The following is a 17,723-nucleotide window of genomic DNA, read 5'->3' on the forward strand; positions in this document are numbered from 1 at the left end:
AACATGCATTTTACTTATTGTATGAGTTGTTTATTTAATCTCACCCTACTACAACAAAGGCAGGAATTGTTTTTCTTTTTTACTCACTGCTATGCCCTCAGAACTTAGCAGAGAATTGAACATAAACTGCCCTACAGTGTTGAATGCAAGAATGAGTAAAACCTCTGATATTTTCTCATAAATACAATAATCCCATTTTGTCAGTGAATCACAAATGGCATGTAATTGGACATCAATTATAAATGTGAAGAGACTAATCTGGTAATTTTTTGCCTGGTACTTTTGTTCATTTGGAGATGTTACAGTCTGTTTATTCGAATCATAGCTAGAAACTTTTCTTTGCCATAAACATTTGTTCAGGTGATGGACAGAAGCATGCTTCTGCTGCTTTAAGCAGAACAATTATTAATTGAAAAGATATTGGGTGGATATTATGGAGTTCAAGAATCAAGTTCAGAAAATACTCAGAATCAAAGGGAGCTGTGGTCACAATCATGTCATAGAACCAGTTTCCACAAACACTATTGACTTGCCAATCCACAACAAAAGCCCCAGCTTGCCCTGTTGGTGCCGCTAGCACTGGCCACTGAACACACCCACTGTCACCACTGCCATCATTTCCAGTGCTCTCCCAACCACCACCAGAATTAACTCCAATGGTCTCAACCTCTTTGCCTTACCCTTTCTTGATTCGAAGTTCAGAGTGGGTGCACTGGATTGTCTTAGTCTAGGCCCTGTGAATACCCTGAAATGAGAAAACAAATACCGTGTCCAATGGGGGGAGTAAGTTCTGATTCCTACCAACAGTCACTGAGTGGGGAATATCTTGAATTATGGAAAGAAAGTTTAGATGCTAGGCATTCAAAAAATCTGACAAGTGTCTCCCAAATTTTATTGAGTAATGTTTAGGAAGTTGAAATGAAAGGAATAGCACCATTTGCCTTAATGATTCCTGTCAGAACACCCGGATGAGAGTAGTTATTTCATAAATGCATAATGAATGGTGGGTTCAGGAATGGCTCTGATTCTGTCAGCTAACAGTATTTAGCAAATCACATCATCTCTTTAGAGTTGTTTCCTCTTGTGTAATATGGTGTATTTATTCTTCATGAGTACTTCCAAGGTTGTCATGAAAAAGAAATGAGATGGCATATGTGAAGTACTAATTCAAGGAACTCACAAACAGTAGTCACAGGATAAATATTAGGATCCTATTTCCCTGCTCTTAAAAAAAGAGATAGTTCTTCTTTCAACAGAACAATTTATGCATATAATGATAGTTTAAAGAAGTAGCTAGTTCTACAAGTTGACAATAGTTCCACATGCATTGCCTCCATTTGTCTTTCTTTAGATGCAACAACTTTCAATTCCTTTAAGTGATACTTTGTTATCTATCAGCATTTCTCTAAATCATATGCAAGTGTTGCTACTACTTGATTTTTTCTCTTTTACACAATACCTATCTTGTTCTCACTGAAGAAGATGAGGATCTAATTCTTTCTTATCCCCGCTTCTACCACACACATGCATACTTTCCATTCTCCAGTCTCCTGATGTGGTTGTATTGTAATTTGAGTTAAATCAATATTTGCTGGTTATATTGTTATGACAAAGTATGCTTTTCAGAACTAAGCCATGTATTATGCTCTATGTTTCCTTTATTGCATTTCCTCTGATTCCCTGGAGTTTATATTTGTCTGGGTTTTTTTTTTTTTTTTATTTGATTTTTGTTACAGGCTGAATTATGTCCTCCCTGTCCCGCCAAATTTAGATGTTGAAGTCCTCATTTCTAGTACCTTAGATTGTGACTATGTATGGAGCTTGTGTATTTAGAGAAGAATTAAGTTAAAATGTAATTAGCCTGGGCCCTAATCTGACAGTGTCTATAAAAAGAAGAGATTAGGACACAGAAAGAGATACTAGTCATCTACCCAATACAGAGAGAAGATCATGAGAGGGCATTAGCAGGTTTTCATCTACAAGCCAAGTGGAGAGGCACCAGAGTGAAGCCCATTTCTTTCAATAAATTGTTGATCAGGGATTTTCAGCTTCCAGAACTGTAAGGAAAATTTTCCTGCTGATTAAGTCAACTGTTCTATCATGTTTACTATGGCAGCCCTAGCGAATGAATACATTTTTAAGCTGCTATTCCCACTCATTCAATCTGAACTGTTAATTGACCAAAGCTACTTAATACATTTAATTATAATAATAATTATTATTATTATTTTTTGGTGCTGATGATTGGACCCAGGGCCTCATACATGTTGAGCAAGTACCCTACCACTGAGCCACAAATCCAGCCCTACTTTCATTTTCTGCCCAGGCCTTGTGACTTGCTCTAGGACTGCTTGCCCTGTGTGACTTGTGCAACTACAATCACCCTTCATCACCACCCTGGGAGTGTCCTTGGCTCATCTCTTTCTTACACTGCATATCCTTTTTTTTTTTTTTTTCCCCCAGAGCACAGACTCCAGTGCCTTCCTGAGAAAGGAGTGCAGGTGATAAATTTTTTAAGGTTGTGCAAGCTTGTACTTGTGTTTATTCAATTCTCACATTTGAACCAATATTTTGGTCAATCTAGAATTCTAGATTGACAACAAAACACCTTCCCTCTTCTTCTAATTTTCAGTGTAGCTGAAGCATGTGAAGCCATCTGAGTCCAGATCCTTGAATGTGTGTGTGTGTGTGTGTGTGTGTGTGTGTGTGTGTGTTCTCTTTGGAGGCTCAAATTTTCAAATTTTCTTGTCTTTGTTCTCAGTGTTCTGACATTTCACAATAGTGTGTATTGGTTCAAGTTTATCATCCACTGTGTTGGATTGGGGAAAATTTCTATCTGGAAACTCATGTCTTTTAATTTTGGGATATTTGCTTGAGGGATTTTGATTTCTTCCTCTTCTACGGCTACAGTTCTTTGTTCCTGAAACTATATGTATATGGTTAAACACTGAACTTGTTCTCAAACTTACTTTTATTTTCTCATTTTTAAAAATTTTATTTTGGTTTCTTTGTCATTTTCTTCTACTTTCTGGAAGAGTTCTTCAACTTTCTCTTCCAACCCTCCTAATAGGACGTAACATGTTCCTAACATCTGCTCTCAGGTTTTTATTTTTCAAGGGCTCTTTTTTCTTTGTATGTTTGTTTATTTATTTTGGTATGGGGGATCGAACCCAGTGGTGCTTTACCACTGAGCCACTCCCCAGTCCTTTTTTATATTTTATTTTGGGACAAGACTTTCTAAGTTGCTTAGGGCCTCACTAAGTTGCTGAGACTGACTTTGAAGCCACAATTCTCCTGCCTCAGCCTCCAGTACCACTGGGATTATAGGTGTGTGTCTCTGTGCCTGGCTTCTGTGTTTATTTTTATATTATCCTTTTATAATAGTAAAATTATATGTTTATATAATATGACATTTCATATTAAAATGTATTTATATTACCTTTATGCAATTTTATGTTGTTATATTAAAGAATATATTTTCAACAGTTTTTTTGAGGCACAACTCATACATAAAAAAACTTCATGTTTAATGTATACAACTTGACGAGTTTGGACATATGCATATACCCATGAAGCAGTTACTACAATCAAGGTAATAAACTTTTCAATCACCCTAAAATATTCTTAGTATCACTTTTGTATGTCCCTTTTGTTTGTTTCTTTTTGTGGTAAGAAATACATTTTAAAATGCATTTTTTTTTTTTTTTTTTTTTTTTTTTTTTTTTTTTTTTGGTACTGGGGAATCGAACTCAGGGCCTTGTGCTTGCGAGGCAAGCACTCTACCAGCTGAGCTATCTCCCCAGCCCTTAAAATGCATTCTGCATTTTTTTTCTTTTTTTTTTCAGGGTATGTTAGCAATATATATATATATGTGTATATATATATTGCAAACAAATGGGATACATGTTGTTTCTCTGTTTGTACATGAAGTAAAGGCATACCATTTGTGTAATCATAAATTTACATAGGGTAATGTTGTTTGATTCATTCTGTTATTTTTCCCTTCCTCCCCACCCCTCCCACCCCTCTTTTCCCCCTATACAGTCCTTCCTTCTTCCATTCTTGCCCCCCTCCCTAACACTAACCCTAAACCTAGCCCTAACCCTAACACTAACCCCTTCCACCCCCCATTATGTGTCATCATCTGCTTATCAGCGAGATCATTCTTCCTTTGGTTTTTTGAGATTGGCTTATCTCACTTAGCATGATATTCTCCAATTTCATCCATTTGCCTGCAAATGCCATAATTTTATTATTCTTTATGGCTGAGTAATATTCCATTGTATATATATAAATATATGTACCACAGTTTCTTTATCCATTCATCCATTGAAGGGCATCTAGGTTGGTTCCACAATCTGGCTATTGTGAATTGAGCAGCTATGAACATTGATGTGGCTATATCTCTGTAGTATGCTGATTTTAAGTCCTTTGGGTATAGGCCAAGGAGTGGGATAGCTGGGTCAAATGGTGGTTCCATTCCAAGCTTTCTGAGGAATCTCCATACTGCTTTCCAGAGTGGCTGCACTAATTTGCAACACCACCAGCAATGTATGAGTGTACCTTTTTCCCCACATCCTCGCCAACACCTATTGTTGCTTGTGTTCTTGATAATCGCCATTCTAATTGGGGTGAGATGGAATCTTAGGGTAAGTTTTGATTTGCATTTCTCTTATGACTAGAGATGTTGAACATTTTTTCATATATCTGTTGATTGCTTGTACATCTTCTTCTGTGAAGTATCTGTTCATTTCTTTAGCCCATTTGTTGATTGGATTATTTGTATTCTTGGTGTAGAGTTTTTTGAGTTCTTTATATATTCTGGAAATTAGTGCTCTATCGGAAGTATGAGTGGCAAAGATTTTTTCCCACTCTGTAGGCTCTCTCTTCACATTACTGATAGTTTCCTTTGCTGAGAGAAAGCTATTTAGTTTGAATCTATCCCAGTTGTTGATTCTTGCTTTTATTTCTTGTGCTATGGGAGTCCTGTTAAGGAAGTCTGATCCTAGGTCGACATGTTGAAGATTTGGACCTACTTTTTCTTCTATAAGATGCAGGGTCTCTAGTCTGATTCCGAGGTCCTTGATCCATTTTGAGTTGAGTTTTGTGCAGGGTGAGAGATAGGGGTTTAATTTCATTCTGTTGAATATGGATTTCCAGTTTTCCCAGCACCATTTGTTGAAGAGGCTATCTTTTCTCCATTGCTTATTTTTGGCACCTTTGTCTAGTATGAGAAGATTGTATTTATTTGGGTTTGTGTCCGCATCCTCTATTCTGTACCATTGATCTACCTGTCTATTTTGGTACCAATACCATGCTGTTTTTGTTACTATTGCTTTGTAGTAGAGTTGAAGATCTGGTATTGCAATACCCCTGCTTCGCTCTTTCTACTGAGGATTGCTTTAGCTATTCTGGGTTTTTATTCTTCCAGATGAATTTCATAATTGCTTGCTCTATTTCTGTAAGGTACATCATTGGGATTTTAATTGGAATTGCATTGAATCTGTATAGCACTTTAGGTAGTATGGCCATTTTGACAATATTTATTCTGTCTATCCAAAAACATGGGAGATCTTTCCATCTCATAAGATTTTCTTGAATTTCTTTCTTTAGTGTTCTGTAGTTCTCATTGTAGAGGTCTTTCACCTCTTTTGTGAGCATTCCACATTGTTAACCACATGACACCACATTGTACAGCAGATTTAGAACACATTCCTCTTCTATATCTGAGATTTCCCTGCCTCCCTGCAGTCCTTGGCAACCACCACTCTACTCTCTGCTTCTAGCAGTTTGACAACTTCAGATACCTCACAACTGAAATCATATAGTATTTGTTCTTCAAGGAGTGGCTTATTTTACTTAACATAATGTCCCACAGGTCCAGCTCTGTTGTCAAAACTGTAGGATTGCCTTCTTTTTTAAGGCTGAATAACGTTCCATTGTATTTAGATAACAGATTTTCTTCATCCTCTTCATCTTTTGATAGACATTTCTGTTACTTCCACCTCTTGGCTACTTTGAATAATGCTTCAATTAACATGGAATGCAGACAACTCTTTGGGACCCTAATTTCAATTTTTGGGGGGTACATATCCAGAAGTGGGATTACTAGATCATGTAGTAATTCTATTTTTAAATTTTTGAGGAGCTTCTACAGTGGCTTCACCATTTTACATTCCTGCCAACAGTGTGCGGCTGTTCTAATTTCTCCATTTTCTTGTTGACGGTTATCTTATTTGATCACAGTTATCCTAAGAAGTATGAGCTGATTAAAATATATATTTGATGTTATCTTTTCCTTGTTTCAAGGATGAAGTATCCTAATCTTTTCAAGCATAATAATAATAGTGTTGCTGCTGCTGTTTACATTGTATCTATTTTCTCTAAATTAATCTGGTTTCCATTTATTTCTTTTAACCTTTTTTATATCAGAATTTTGCCTCTAATGTTCTTTACTAGCTGGTTGCAATTAAGATGAAGGTCTAAGATGTCAATGGGAAGTACTGAGCATGTGTGGTTGGAGCTTGTCAGCTGTGAGATTTATTGTAAGGTGGTTTGACTGGGCAGATTTGGGGAAAACCCTGGTATTAGTATACTGGGATCTCCTCTTCTGATAGTTGGAGTATCCAGAAAAACCATTTTCAATCCTCTGCCCAAATGATAAAGGTCTGAACATCAATGTTCTGGGAGCCAAGCTGGGGGCAGAGGGCTGAGAGTTCTCAGCTTTCGGTGTGCATGCATCCCCTTAATCCTCCTGTTTTTCAGACCCTCTACCTTCAATTCGTCCTGGTATTTAACTGTCCAGGGACTATGCACTATTCCATCTTTAGAAGAAGCCTCCAGTCTTCTGATGTGCTAAGAGAGGCTCAGTTGCCTAGTAGTAGACTTGAGAACATTCTCTAGGAATAGACTCTCTTCTTACACAGCTGTCCTTGACAAGGAGAGAGATACAGCACAATGTTCTAAAAAGACTCAATAACTGAAAGTAAAAATTAAAAGGAGGGAAAGAGGTTAGAGAGGATATTTTATCCTTGAAACAAGAAAAAGATAACATACTGTATATTTTTAGTCAGCTCATACTTGTTAGGATAGCTATTATCAAAGAAAGTAAGTGTTGACAAGGATATAAGGCTTATATAATTCGCTCCTCTTTGTTTTTACTTCCAGTTATTAAATATTTTTAAAACATTGTGGTATATTTCAGATTGTTTTCTGATTAGAATTTGGCTGTCTTATTTCTGATAATTCTGTTACCACCTGACAAATGCTTTTCAGCTTCCCACATTATATTACTGTTATCTCATTTCCTGTTCTGTTTGTCCTTATTGAAACATGTCTTTTAAAACAATCCCTCTACTGTCATTTTAGATAAATTTTTGGATGAAACGAAATTAGATATATGTGTATAATCTGTATCTTTAACAATGTCATTTTCCTCACCTACACAATCTCATGTGTATGATTTTTTTATTAATGTTATCTTAATTAAAAATCATAATTACACTTATGGAATATATAACACGTGGTGTTTCAATATATATTATATAATATGGAATAATTACATTAAGCTAATTAACATTTCTATCACCTTGCTCACTGGTTTTTATGGTGAGAGATTTAAAATTACTCTTTTACTTGTTTTTGAAATATATAATAATATTGACTATAGTCACCCTGCTGTGCAATAGGTCTCAAAACCTTTTCCACCTGTTGAAACTTTGTATCCTTCCATCAACAAACTTCCCATTCTTCTTTATCCTCCCATCCTCCCTTTGGTAACCATCTCTCTACTTTTCACTTCTGTTAAATTCAACTTTTAGGTTCCACATACAAGTGAGATCATGTGGAGTTTGTCCTTTTCTGGCTCACTTCACTTAGCATAATGTCCTCCAAGTTCATCCGTGCTGTTGAAAATGACAGGAAGCTGGGTACAGTGGCTCATGCCTGTAATCCCAGTGGCTTGAGAGGCTGAGGCAGGAGGATTGTGAGTTCAAAGCCAGTCTCAGCAACTTAGAGAAGCCCTAGGCAACTCCGTGAGACCCTGTCTCTAAACAAAATACAAAAAAGGGCTGGGGATGTGGTTTGGTGGTTAAGTGCCCCTGGGTTCAATCTCTAGTACCAAAAAAAAAAAAAAAAAGAAGAAGAAGAAGAAAAGAAAATGACAGGATTTTCTTCTTTTTTTTTTTTTAAGACTGAATAGTATCCCAGTGTGTATATGTACTGCATTTATTTTTCATCCATTTATCCATTGATGAACACTTTTAGGTTGACTCCGTATATTGGCTATTGTGAATAATGCAGTGAACATGGGAAGGTAGGTATCCCTTGGACATGCTAACTTTGATTCCTTTGGATATATACTCAGAAGTGGAATTAATAGATCATATGATAATTCTATGTTTAGTTTATTGATGCATGCCATTTTTCATAATGACTATATTAATTTACTTTTCAACCAGAAATATATAAAAATTTCCTTATCTGTTTTCTCCATCCTCATCAACACTACTCTTTTCTTTTTTTTGATAAAGACTATTTTGATATGTGTCTGATGATATATCATTATGATTTAATTGGCAATCACTTAATGATTCGTGATGGGTGTTTTTACATGTATCTGATGACTATATGTTCTTTTTTTTTTTTTAACAAAAAACTGTGTTCAAGTCTTTTTTTTTTTTTCCCCTATGGGGTAGCAGGGATTGAACTCAGGGGCACTCGACCACTGAGCCATATCCCCAGCACTATTTTGTATTTTATTTAAAGACAGTTGCTTAGTACCTCACTTTTTGCTGAGGCTGACTTTGAACTCTGGATCCTCCTGTCTCAGCCTCCAAAGTGACTGGGATTACAGGTGTGTGCCACAGCACTTGGCTCAAGTCCATATTTTAATCCTGAAATATGGACTTATTAAACTTATTAAACTTATTGTTTTCTTGTTATAGAATTTTTGGAATCTACATATATGGTTTGTGAATGTTTTCTCTTATTCTGTGAATTGACTCTTCATTTTGTTGATTATTGCTTTTGCTGTGCAGAAGATTTCTAGTTAGATTTCATCTCACTTGTCTATTTTCACTTTTGTTGACTGTGCATTCATGGTTATAGTCAACGAGCTCTTGCCTCAATCAGTGTTGTGCAGTTTTTCCTCAGTATTTTCTTCTAGTAGTTCCAGTTTCAGGTTCTTATATTTAAATCTTTGATCCATTTCAAATTGACTTTTGCATATGTCTGCGACAAGGATGCGATTTTATTTTTCTGCATACACAGTTTTCCTAGCATCATGAGAGCCTGTCCTTTTTCTCATGTGTGTTCTTGACATCTTTGTCAAAAAGTAATTGACCATAAATATGTGGGTTTATTTATGGACTCTCTACCTTTTCCCATTGTTCAATATGCCTATTTTTATGCCAGTAACATGCTGTGTTGATTACAACTGCTTTACATAATGTGTTTTGAAATTTGGAAATGTGATATTTCTAGCTTTGTTCTTTTTGCTCAAGATTATTTTGTCTACTCAGAGTCTTTTGTGGTTACATGTAAATTTAAGGATTGTTTTTTCTATTTCTACAAAAAAAATGACACTGGAATTTTGAGGAATTGCACTGAATCTGTAGATTACTTTGAATAGTATGGACATTTTCACAATATTAATTTTTCAAAGTCATGAACTTGTAATATTTTTCCATTAACTTATGTTTTCTTGAATTTCTTCATCAGTGTTTTATAATTTTCAGTATGCAGTATTCAGTTTTTATAATTTTTACCTCTAACTAAATTTATATCTAAGTAGTTTGGGTTATTATTGCTATCATAAATGGAATTCTCTTCCTAATTTCCTTTCTGGAGAGTTCATTACTAGCATATAGAAATGCAACTAAGTTTTGTATGCTGATTTTGTATCCTAGGACTTTACTAAATTCATTTATCAGTTTTAAGCAAGTTTGTTCATATATTAATCTTCAGATTTTTCTCTGTATAAGATCATATTGTTAGCTTATAGAGACAACTTCATTCCTTCCTTCCTTTTTTTTTTTTTTTTTTTGAGAATGCATTTGCTTTCTTTTTATTATCTAATTACACTGGCTAGGACTTTCAGTAGTATCTTCTTGAAAAGAAGTGGTGAGACTGAGCATTCTTGTCTATACCCTGATCTTAAAGGAAAAGCTCTAGTTTTACAAACATTAGCTAAAGGTTTGTCGTATCTTTATTGCGTTGAGACACATTCCTTCCAAACCTAAACCATTAAGAGTTTTTATCATGTATACAATCTGAGGTTCTCTGGCAAATCTAAAGCTCTGTGATCTTGTTTCACACAAAATGTTTGAAGCCATTTTTTTATTAGTGATGCTATTTGATTTTCATAAACGTAGTTCCCAAAGCTGATTTTACAATCCTGGTATCTTAGGAAATTGTTTTGGAACATAATTTGAGGGATATTCAAAAGTTTTTCTGGGTCAACCATGGCTATTCAAACTGACTTGAAAGTCAATAATTAGAAAATCATCGAGTGTAATCCTCTAATTTCAAAGAAATACCTTGAGATATCTAATATCTTAATCTTATGAATAATATAGTAGTTTACTTTTAGAACATTCAGAAACAGGATGTTGAAAAGGAATAAAGTGAGAAGGGAAAAGGAATAATCAAGAAGAAAAAAAAATGCTGAAAGGAAAGTTTTGTACCCTTACTTGTATATGATATTGCTTAGCACCAGTGTTGGGTAGTTCTTTTAGTTTGGATTTATTGGTAACCATAGGCATCTATCTAGGTTTGCTGAAAGGTTTTATTAAAAAATAAATAAACCATAAGAACCTCTCTTGTGGAGTGGGGAAAAAATAGAACAGTGCCTAGGATCCAAAGTTATGCTGAAGTTGGGTGACCAGTTTAGAGAAACTGTTGAAAAGAACCCAGATAGTTCGAGAGGTTGAGATATGGATCAGGTAGATGGAGAGGGCTGGACAACTCAGCTTCCTACCCTAAATGCTTCTCAAATATAGCATTTTCCAAAAGGTTCTTGGGAGCCCGAGTCAAAGCGCCCAGTTCCACCAGGTACTAACTATATAAACTTGGGCAAGTTATTTAGCTGCTCTGTGTCTTAGTTTCAACATCTTAAATTAAGATGTAAACTTTATTCCTACCTCATGTGTTTACAGTAAAGATTAAATATGCTAATATGTACATGCATAAGGCCAAGATTATTGCATTTATCTTCTTTTTCTTCACATTTCAGGTCAAATATTTTTGTGTATAATTTAGACACGTTTATGTGTTATTGCTGAAATACTGGAAATGAATTTATAGAATATTTCCCAGTACTTGATCTAATTCTCAAATTAATAACTTACAGATGGTTTACATAAAAGTCCTCACCCCAAATAAACAAACCCAATTATGATGTACAATATGCCAATTGTTGCTTTGAGAGTCGGACTTGGATTTGAATCCTCATTTTGCTACTTATGATCTATGGACTTTGAGAAAGTTATTTAACTTCTCTGAACCTCAGTTTTCTCCTAGGTAAACTGGAGACTGAGTAAATAGCATAAAATAAATAATATGATCCTTTCCTAAGGATCATACTGGATAAGTGTGTGGAAACATCTAGCTTAATTTCTCCCTCATAATAATCACTTAATAAATATTCTTTTCTTTCTTATCCTCAAGTTAGCTATCCTCAACTGGGAGCAACTATGCTCCCCTCCCAGAGAGTGTTTCTCTTGACTAGAAACAATTTTGATTGTCACAGCTGGAGTGTGTGTGCTACTGGCAACTAGTGGGTGGAGGCTAGAGATGCTGCTAAACATACTGCAATGCCCAGGGCAGCCCCATGTTCCCAAATCCAAGAATTTTCTGGTCCAGAATATCCAAGTGGGAGAGGTTGAGAACTGTGCTCTAAACTATGCCTCCTTCATTTTCAGTTCATGCTGGTATCTATTTTTCCTTGGCAGTACCTCAGTGTTTCCTGTAACTGCTTCACATTAAATACAAGAGGCTGTAACTGTATAAAAATAATAGTAATGGTTAAATAATAATAATAGCTATCATTTATCAAGCATTTTGCCATTAGCCAAACTTTGAATTAAGATATATAACTTGTGAAATATTACATAAATACAAGATTTTTTGGAAATCTTTAGAATGAATCTTTTTTTGTTTTTCTCAATGAATAAGCATAGTAACATTTCATTTTACTAATAGCTTAAGTATTAGAACAATTAGTATGTCTTCTAATTCCTGTCTCTGACTTGAACAATTTGCTAAATTTCCATATCTATTAATTTTTGTGAATTCTACCTTGGAACAATTTCTCAATTTCCTCTAATTTGTTCTTTTTTTCCACAGCCATTACTCTACTTTGGGTCACCACCTGTTTTCCCAAATTAGACTAACACCTTCCTTTTTTGTCTCCTGCCATTGTGGCTACTATTCTCTCTTCCCTATGTTCTACCCTGCCATATTTTGCTGAAGTCAAATTGAGCAATACCAACTTTTGCACCAAATATTTTAATAGCTCCCAAAGGTCCTCATGGTCTGACTTTGTCTCTTCTCATTCTACTTCCTCTCATTCACCTCATATTAACAAAGAGTACAGTCATAATATTCCAATAGTTGTAATCCAAGGATGTCAATGGGAAAACCTTGGTTTTATAATCAAGATGAGATGGTCACGTTTGTTAGTGTTCTGTGTTAGTGAGTAATAATTAGTAACACTCTTATCCCATTTGTGTACAATAATTAAAAAAATAAAGAAAAAAAATAATAATTAGTAACACTCCATTTATGTGTGGTCAGCAGAAGAAGAAGAGGCGATGATTTCCACTTTGTTCTTTGTCTACATTGATGTCAGGTGTAGTGATTATTGCAGCAGGGAGAGGTGGAAGGAAGTAGTTTCCCTGCCTTGGAGAAAGACGGATCCTCTCATGCCTTAATGAAAACTGTGGTGAAATCATTGGTGGTTCTGCTGAATGAGTGCTGACATAATTTTGTGGTGTTGAGGCTGTGAAATGATGAGATGAATGGTACACATGCCTTTTATGGCATCATAATTTATGCATGTTACCAATATGAAAAGAAAGGCAAATTCATCAAAGAAACTAGTGTTCAAACTTTGGTTACAACCTCAAATTCTTTTTCTGAAATATGAAAAGAACATGAGTAAAATTTCTAATAAATTCTCACTGTCACATGGGTTGATACCTATTTAACTGAATCTATTCCTCAAATGATAAAATAGTTCTATTTAACAATAACAGACTTATAACTTTAGAAAAACAAATTTATGATCAAGATCATATATTTCTGTATATATAAAGGATTTAATATTTGATCAATAACTGTTTCATGAGACTCTTCACGCTGTTAGATCCTTTTTAAAATAGTAAGAGACAATTCTTGACTCACCTGCTGCTCTTAGAATATATCTGCCCTCTTCTATGGCTCTACCACGGGCTCATCATAATTCAAACAAATAAGTGAAATTTTATTGAGATTATAGAGTCAATTTTTTTCAAATGGGGCTCTGATTGCAAACTAACAAGGATTTCTGAAACACATTTTATCATTGAATATGCTCTATTATGTATATAGTACTTACTGGTTCATTTAGGAAGTTTTTAAGAGAGCACTTATTTCCAGAGAGCATTTATTTCTAACTCATACACACTGAATTTTAAATCAAATCAGAACAGTAAGAATGCAACTTCACCATATGGTCCGCAGAGCAGGGAGTGGAAAGAATATGCTACTGGAGAAATATGGTTCCTTTCCCTAAGGAAGACACAAAACTTTAGTGATTGAGTGATTCGTTATACAAATCAAATAAATGTTGAAGTGGTCAAGAAAATTGAGGTTCATGAACCCAGTGATTGTCAGGAAAGGCCTTGTGAGAAATGATGAACTGCAAAGTAACAGAAGTAACAGGATCACATTGTGCCTTGTCCTCTAGTTGTCACCACTGGTTGGCTAAATTGTTAGCACCAGACCTGATGGGCAGAGTTGCCTCCTGTATCAATTCAGATTACACAGTCCAGTCCTTGGCTAAACTGAGGAGATCTGCATACCAGAAGGACAATGAGACTGGAAAGAAAAGATGGTTTTGCAGAAAAGGGCAAAGAGCATTCAAAAATGGACCTTTATTCAAGAGATATGACTCAAAGTACTGGAGCAGGTACAAATTTAGAGAAGAACATAAGTCAGTCAAAATAGCAAGGAGACAGACGTGAGATGCAAGGAGGCCAAAGGAAAGTTTTAAAAAATCGCTGGAATTGTGAAAATGTACTGTGGCAATTCACTCATGCAGGGTTTGGTATGTCTTGCTGGCCTGGGGCTGATCCTTAAAAATAACCAGAAATGTACCAGGAAGGAGGACATGCCAGCAAAGGGAAATTGTGCCTCCTACAGATGTAGAAATGTCTGCAGTATTATCTGAGGAGAGAACACTTGACTCACAATAATAATAGATGGGGCATTAATGGATGCATCAAGCCAAGTCCAATGAAACTATGTGAAGGAGAAGTAAGAGAAACATTGCCAGAGCAAAAGGAGTAGGCTAGGTTTTCAAAGCCAGGCAAGGGAGTCTGACCAAGTGTGATAAGAGAAGTTGATTTGAAGTTAGTTAAAATCATCCTTTTCTTCACATGATCCTCAATGGCAACCCAGATATAATTCACAGCCCAGTCCTAAGGGCCACAGATAATTCATAATTGCTGCTAAGGTTGAATTCCTATTGTCTTATTGTGATTATGAATACATATCTAAAATTATTATATAAAGTCTGTTATTCTTTCATTTTCAGCTCCATGGGATAGCATTTTTAACTAGAAACTATTGCCTGACTGAGTTATATCTAAACAACAATGCAATATTTGAGATAGTAGGTATGTTTTAAACTTTCTTCGTTGATTGAATAGGTTTTCAATTAACTAGTAATTTTCAATTATGGTAACCGTTAATGACATACGAAAATCTGTTTTAAATAATTCTCTTAAAAATATGTGACAATCTATTTTTAAATGTTCTTATGCACATTTCAAGAAATGTGGTGTTAGATTGGTTTTCTAATTTAATATTTTCATGTGTCTTATACGACATTTAAAAATATCTCTTTTTAACATAGGAGACTTGCTCTATTGCACAGTTGGACACAAACTAAATAGTGCGGAAATGAATTTTTAACCATATTTGGGAGCACTAATAAATATTAAAACATTATAGTCCTAAAAGTTTTTACTGGCTATAATTTTTACCAGCCATATTCCTATTTCCACTTCAAGTTAATTTTATATGTGCAACAATCTCTAAGCTGACAATTTCAAGACATATAAAAGTATATGAGGTGTCATGATCATGAAATATGAAGAGTTACAGAACAAAACATTTCTTTTTAATACCATAAATAATGAAATCAGGGGCTGGGGATATAGCTCAGTTGGTAGAGTGCTTGCTTTGAAAGCATAAGACCCTGGGTTCAATCCCCAACATTGCAAAAACAAAAACAAAAAAACCACAGCAATAATGAAATCAAAGTGTCATAAATTTTAATACCTACCATAATCTTCATGTACCATTAAGAAAAAAAATCTTGTCAATTAAACTATGATGGGACTATGATACAGCCTTATCTCACATGGATTTATGTTTAAAAATGTGGAAAAATGTACAATTCAGGAACAACGAAAATGATAGGATTTTTCTATTGTATAAAGTACTTTTCAGTTTGGAAGAAGACATTGAATTAGATGAGTAGTTAGTCCCTTGAGTGGCATTATATATCTAAGTAACAATCACGCACATGCATACAATCATGCACATGCATACGTACACACACACCCTACAAAACAAAGAGAAGAAGGCAAATGACCCATCCAAATTGAAACAAGCAAAACCATTGCTACAGAAAAACCAAATAAAACAATAGTAGTGGGAAGAAATTGACTATATTTCCACATCAAAATTAGTTATTTGAATTCATATGCTTTTATGCTTAGTAGTGATTCACAATATCATTGCTAGGCATTCCTCGTTTTACCAGCTGTAATATATTCTCTTTTGTTTAGTTAGTGTGTCTGATTAGCATTTTTAAATGTTTGTTTTCACTTATCAATTGAAAAATAAATAATCAACTAAAAGAATTGTTTAAAATCTTGTTAATTTTTTTAGGCCTGCACTATTTGCCTTCATTGCATATACTCCTGCTGCACCACAACGAGTTAACAAACATCGATGACACGGTGAAGGAATTAAAGGGAATGCTGAAACTGAGGACCCTAAGTAACAATTTATACTTTTATATGGTCATGAATTAAAATAAGCAATAGCCGACGACTATTTTCCACTTTTGAAGTATAAAATTCATTAGAGGGGGATTGCTTCTAACTAAAATGCTTACACGACTCTATTTTATTCTTTTTAAAGACATGCTTTTGAAAGAGCAACAGATAGAAAAGGATTATTTATGTAACGATATGGCATGTCCAATAAAAATGGCAAAAATAACAAGATGATTTATATGTTTAAATCTGTATTTTTGGTTTTATCTCAAAAGTATGTTTTAAAATATATGATTCTATTAATATGAAATATTCCCAACAGACACATCTCTAAATACAGCAATACTGAGAGGTAACTGTTTTTAAATAGATTAGTGTTCACTTAGGGCTGGGGAGATGAGTGAATTGGGGGATGATAGCTAAAGAGTACTATATAGCTAAAGAGTAGATATACTGAAGAGTAAGGTGGGGGGAACGGGTCTTTTTTGGGATAATAAAATGTTCTAAATTGCCTGAAATGATAAGTTGCACCACTCATGAAATCTACTAAAAATGCATAAATTATATATTTTAAATAGATTAATTGTCTCGTATGTGAAGTATATTAATAAAGTAATAAACAGCAAACAAAAAGAGTAAGCTCTTAAAGTTTTCAGTTGAGTGAGAGCAAATGTCATTTACATTTACTGAATCACATTCAACAAGGAATTGATCTCAATATTGAAGAAATCTGTCTGGAAATGGATTAAAAATATGAATCATAAGCAGATTCTACGCACAATACACTTTGATCTTGAGGTTTAATAGACATGTATACAACTGCAATACAGAACAAGCAATTCCAGGGGCCCATGGTAAAGACCCTCAGGTCAATGGGTAGGTTTTCAGACTCTGGAATTTGAAGACTTCTTCATATGCTATGCTTATGAAATAGATGTTATGAAATAGATGTTTTTCCCTATCGTTTTCTATTCATTTTTGAGAATTGCTTGAGCCAGTGTTTTAATATGTATAAACTAATCTTGATGGTTAAGGGTCTGCTCAGGTCAAAACATAGTTACTAAAGTCTCTGTGTATTTTCATTGTTATCAATAACATCTGTTGTACTGAGGAGAAATGATTCTTGTACTTCAGGTAGATTCTTCAAATCCAAATATTAAAATCACAAAATCACACCAAGTTCATGGCAATTCCAGGGTTATTTTGGAGACATGATAAGGCCACCTACTGTTAGGAGTTTTTCACAGCCTTCTGATATTCTGTGAGAGGCTTGCGATTGGCCTGTATATTTATTTTGCCCTTCTATGCTGAACAAATGCTTCTATGATTAAAAGACTATTTATACTAGATCAGGAACTCTGGCCTATCTTTGTTTTTCTATAAAATGAGCTAATAGCTACCTCTCAGAATTGCTTTAAACATAGAGATAACTCTGTAAAATGCTCCTGCCAT

General features: G+C 34.8%; 1 protein-coding gene across 1 annotated transcript in view; it reads left to right on the forward strand.

Annotated features, from left to right (window-relative positions):
* Lrrc72 (leucine rich repeat containing 72) overlaps positions 1 to 17,723 on the forward strand; it is a 52,315-nt gene that overhangs the window by 20,023 nt on the left and 14,569 nt on the right. Inside the window, exons 4-5 of the mRNA XM_047562124.1 lie at positions 14,798 to 14,879; positions 16,162 to 16,272. Coding sequence (XP_047418080.1) covers positions 14,798 to 14,879; positions 16,162 to 16,272 — 193 coding nt within the window. The remainder of the gene's footprint in view (positions 1 to 14,797; positions 14,880 to 16,161; positions 16,273 to 17,723) is intronic.

The sequence above is a fragment of the Sciurus carolinensis genome, chromosome 8 (genome assembly GCF_902686445.1).
Source record: "Sciurus carolinensis chromosome 8, mSciCar1.2, whole genome shotgun sequence".
Lineage (NCBI taxonomy): Eukaryota > Metazoa > Chordata > Mammalia > Rodentia > Sciuridae > Sciurus > Sciurus carolinensis.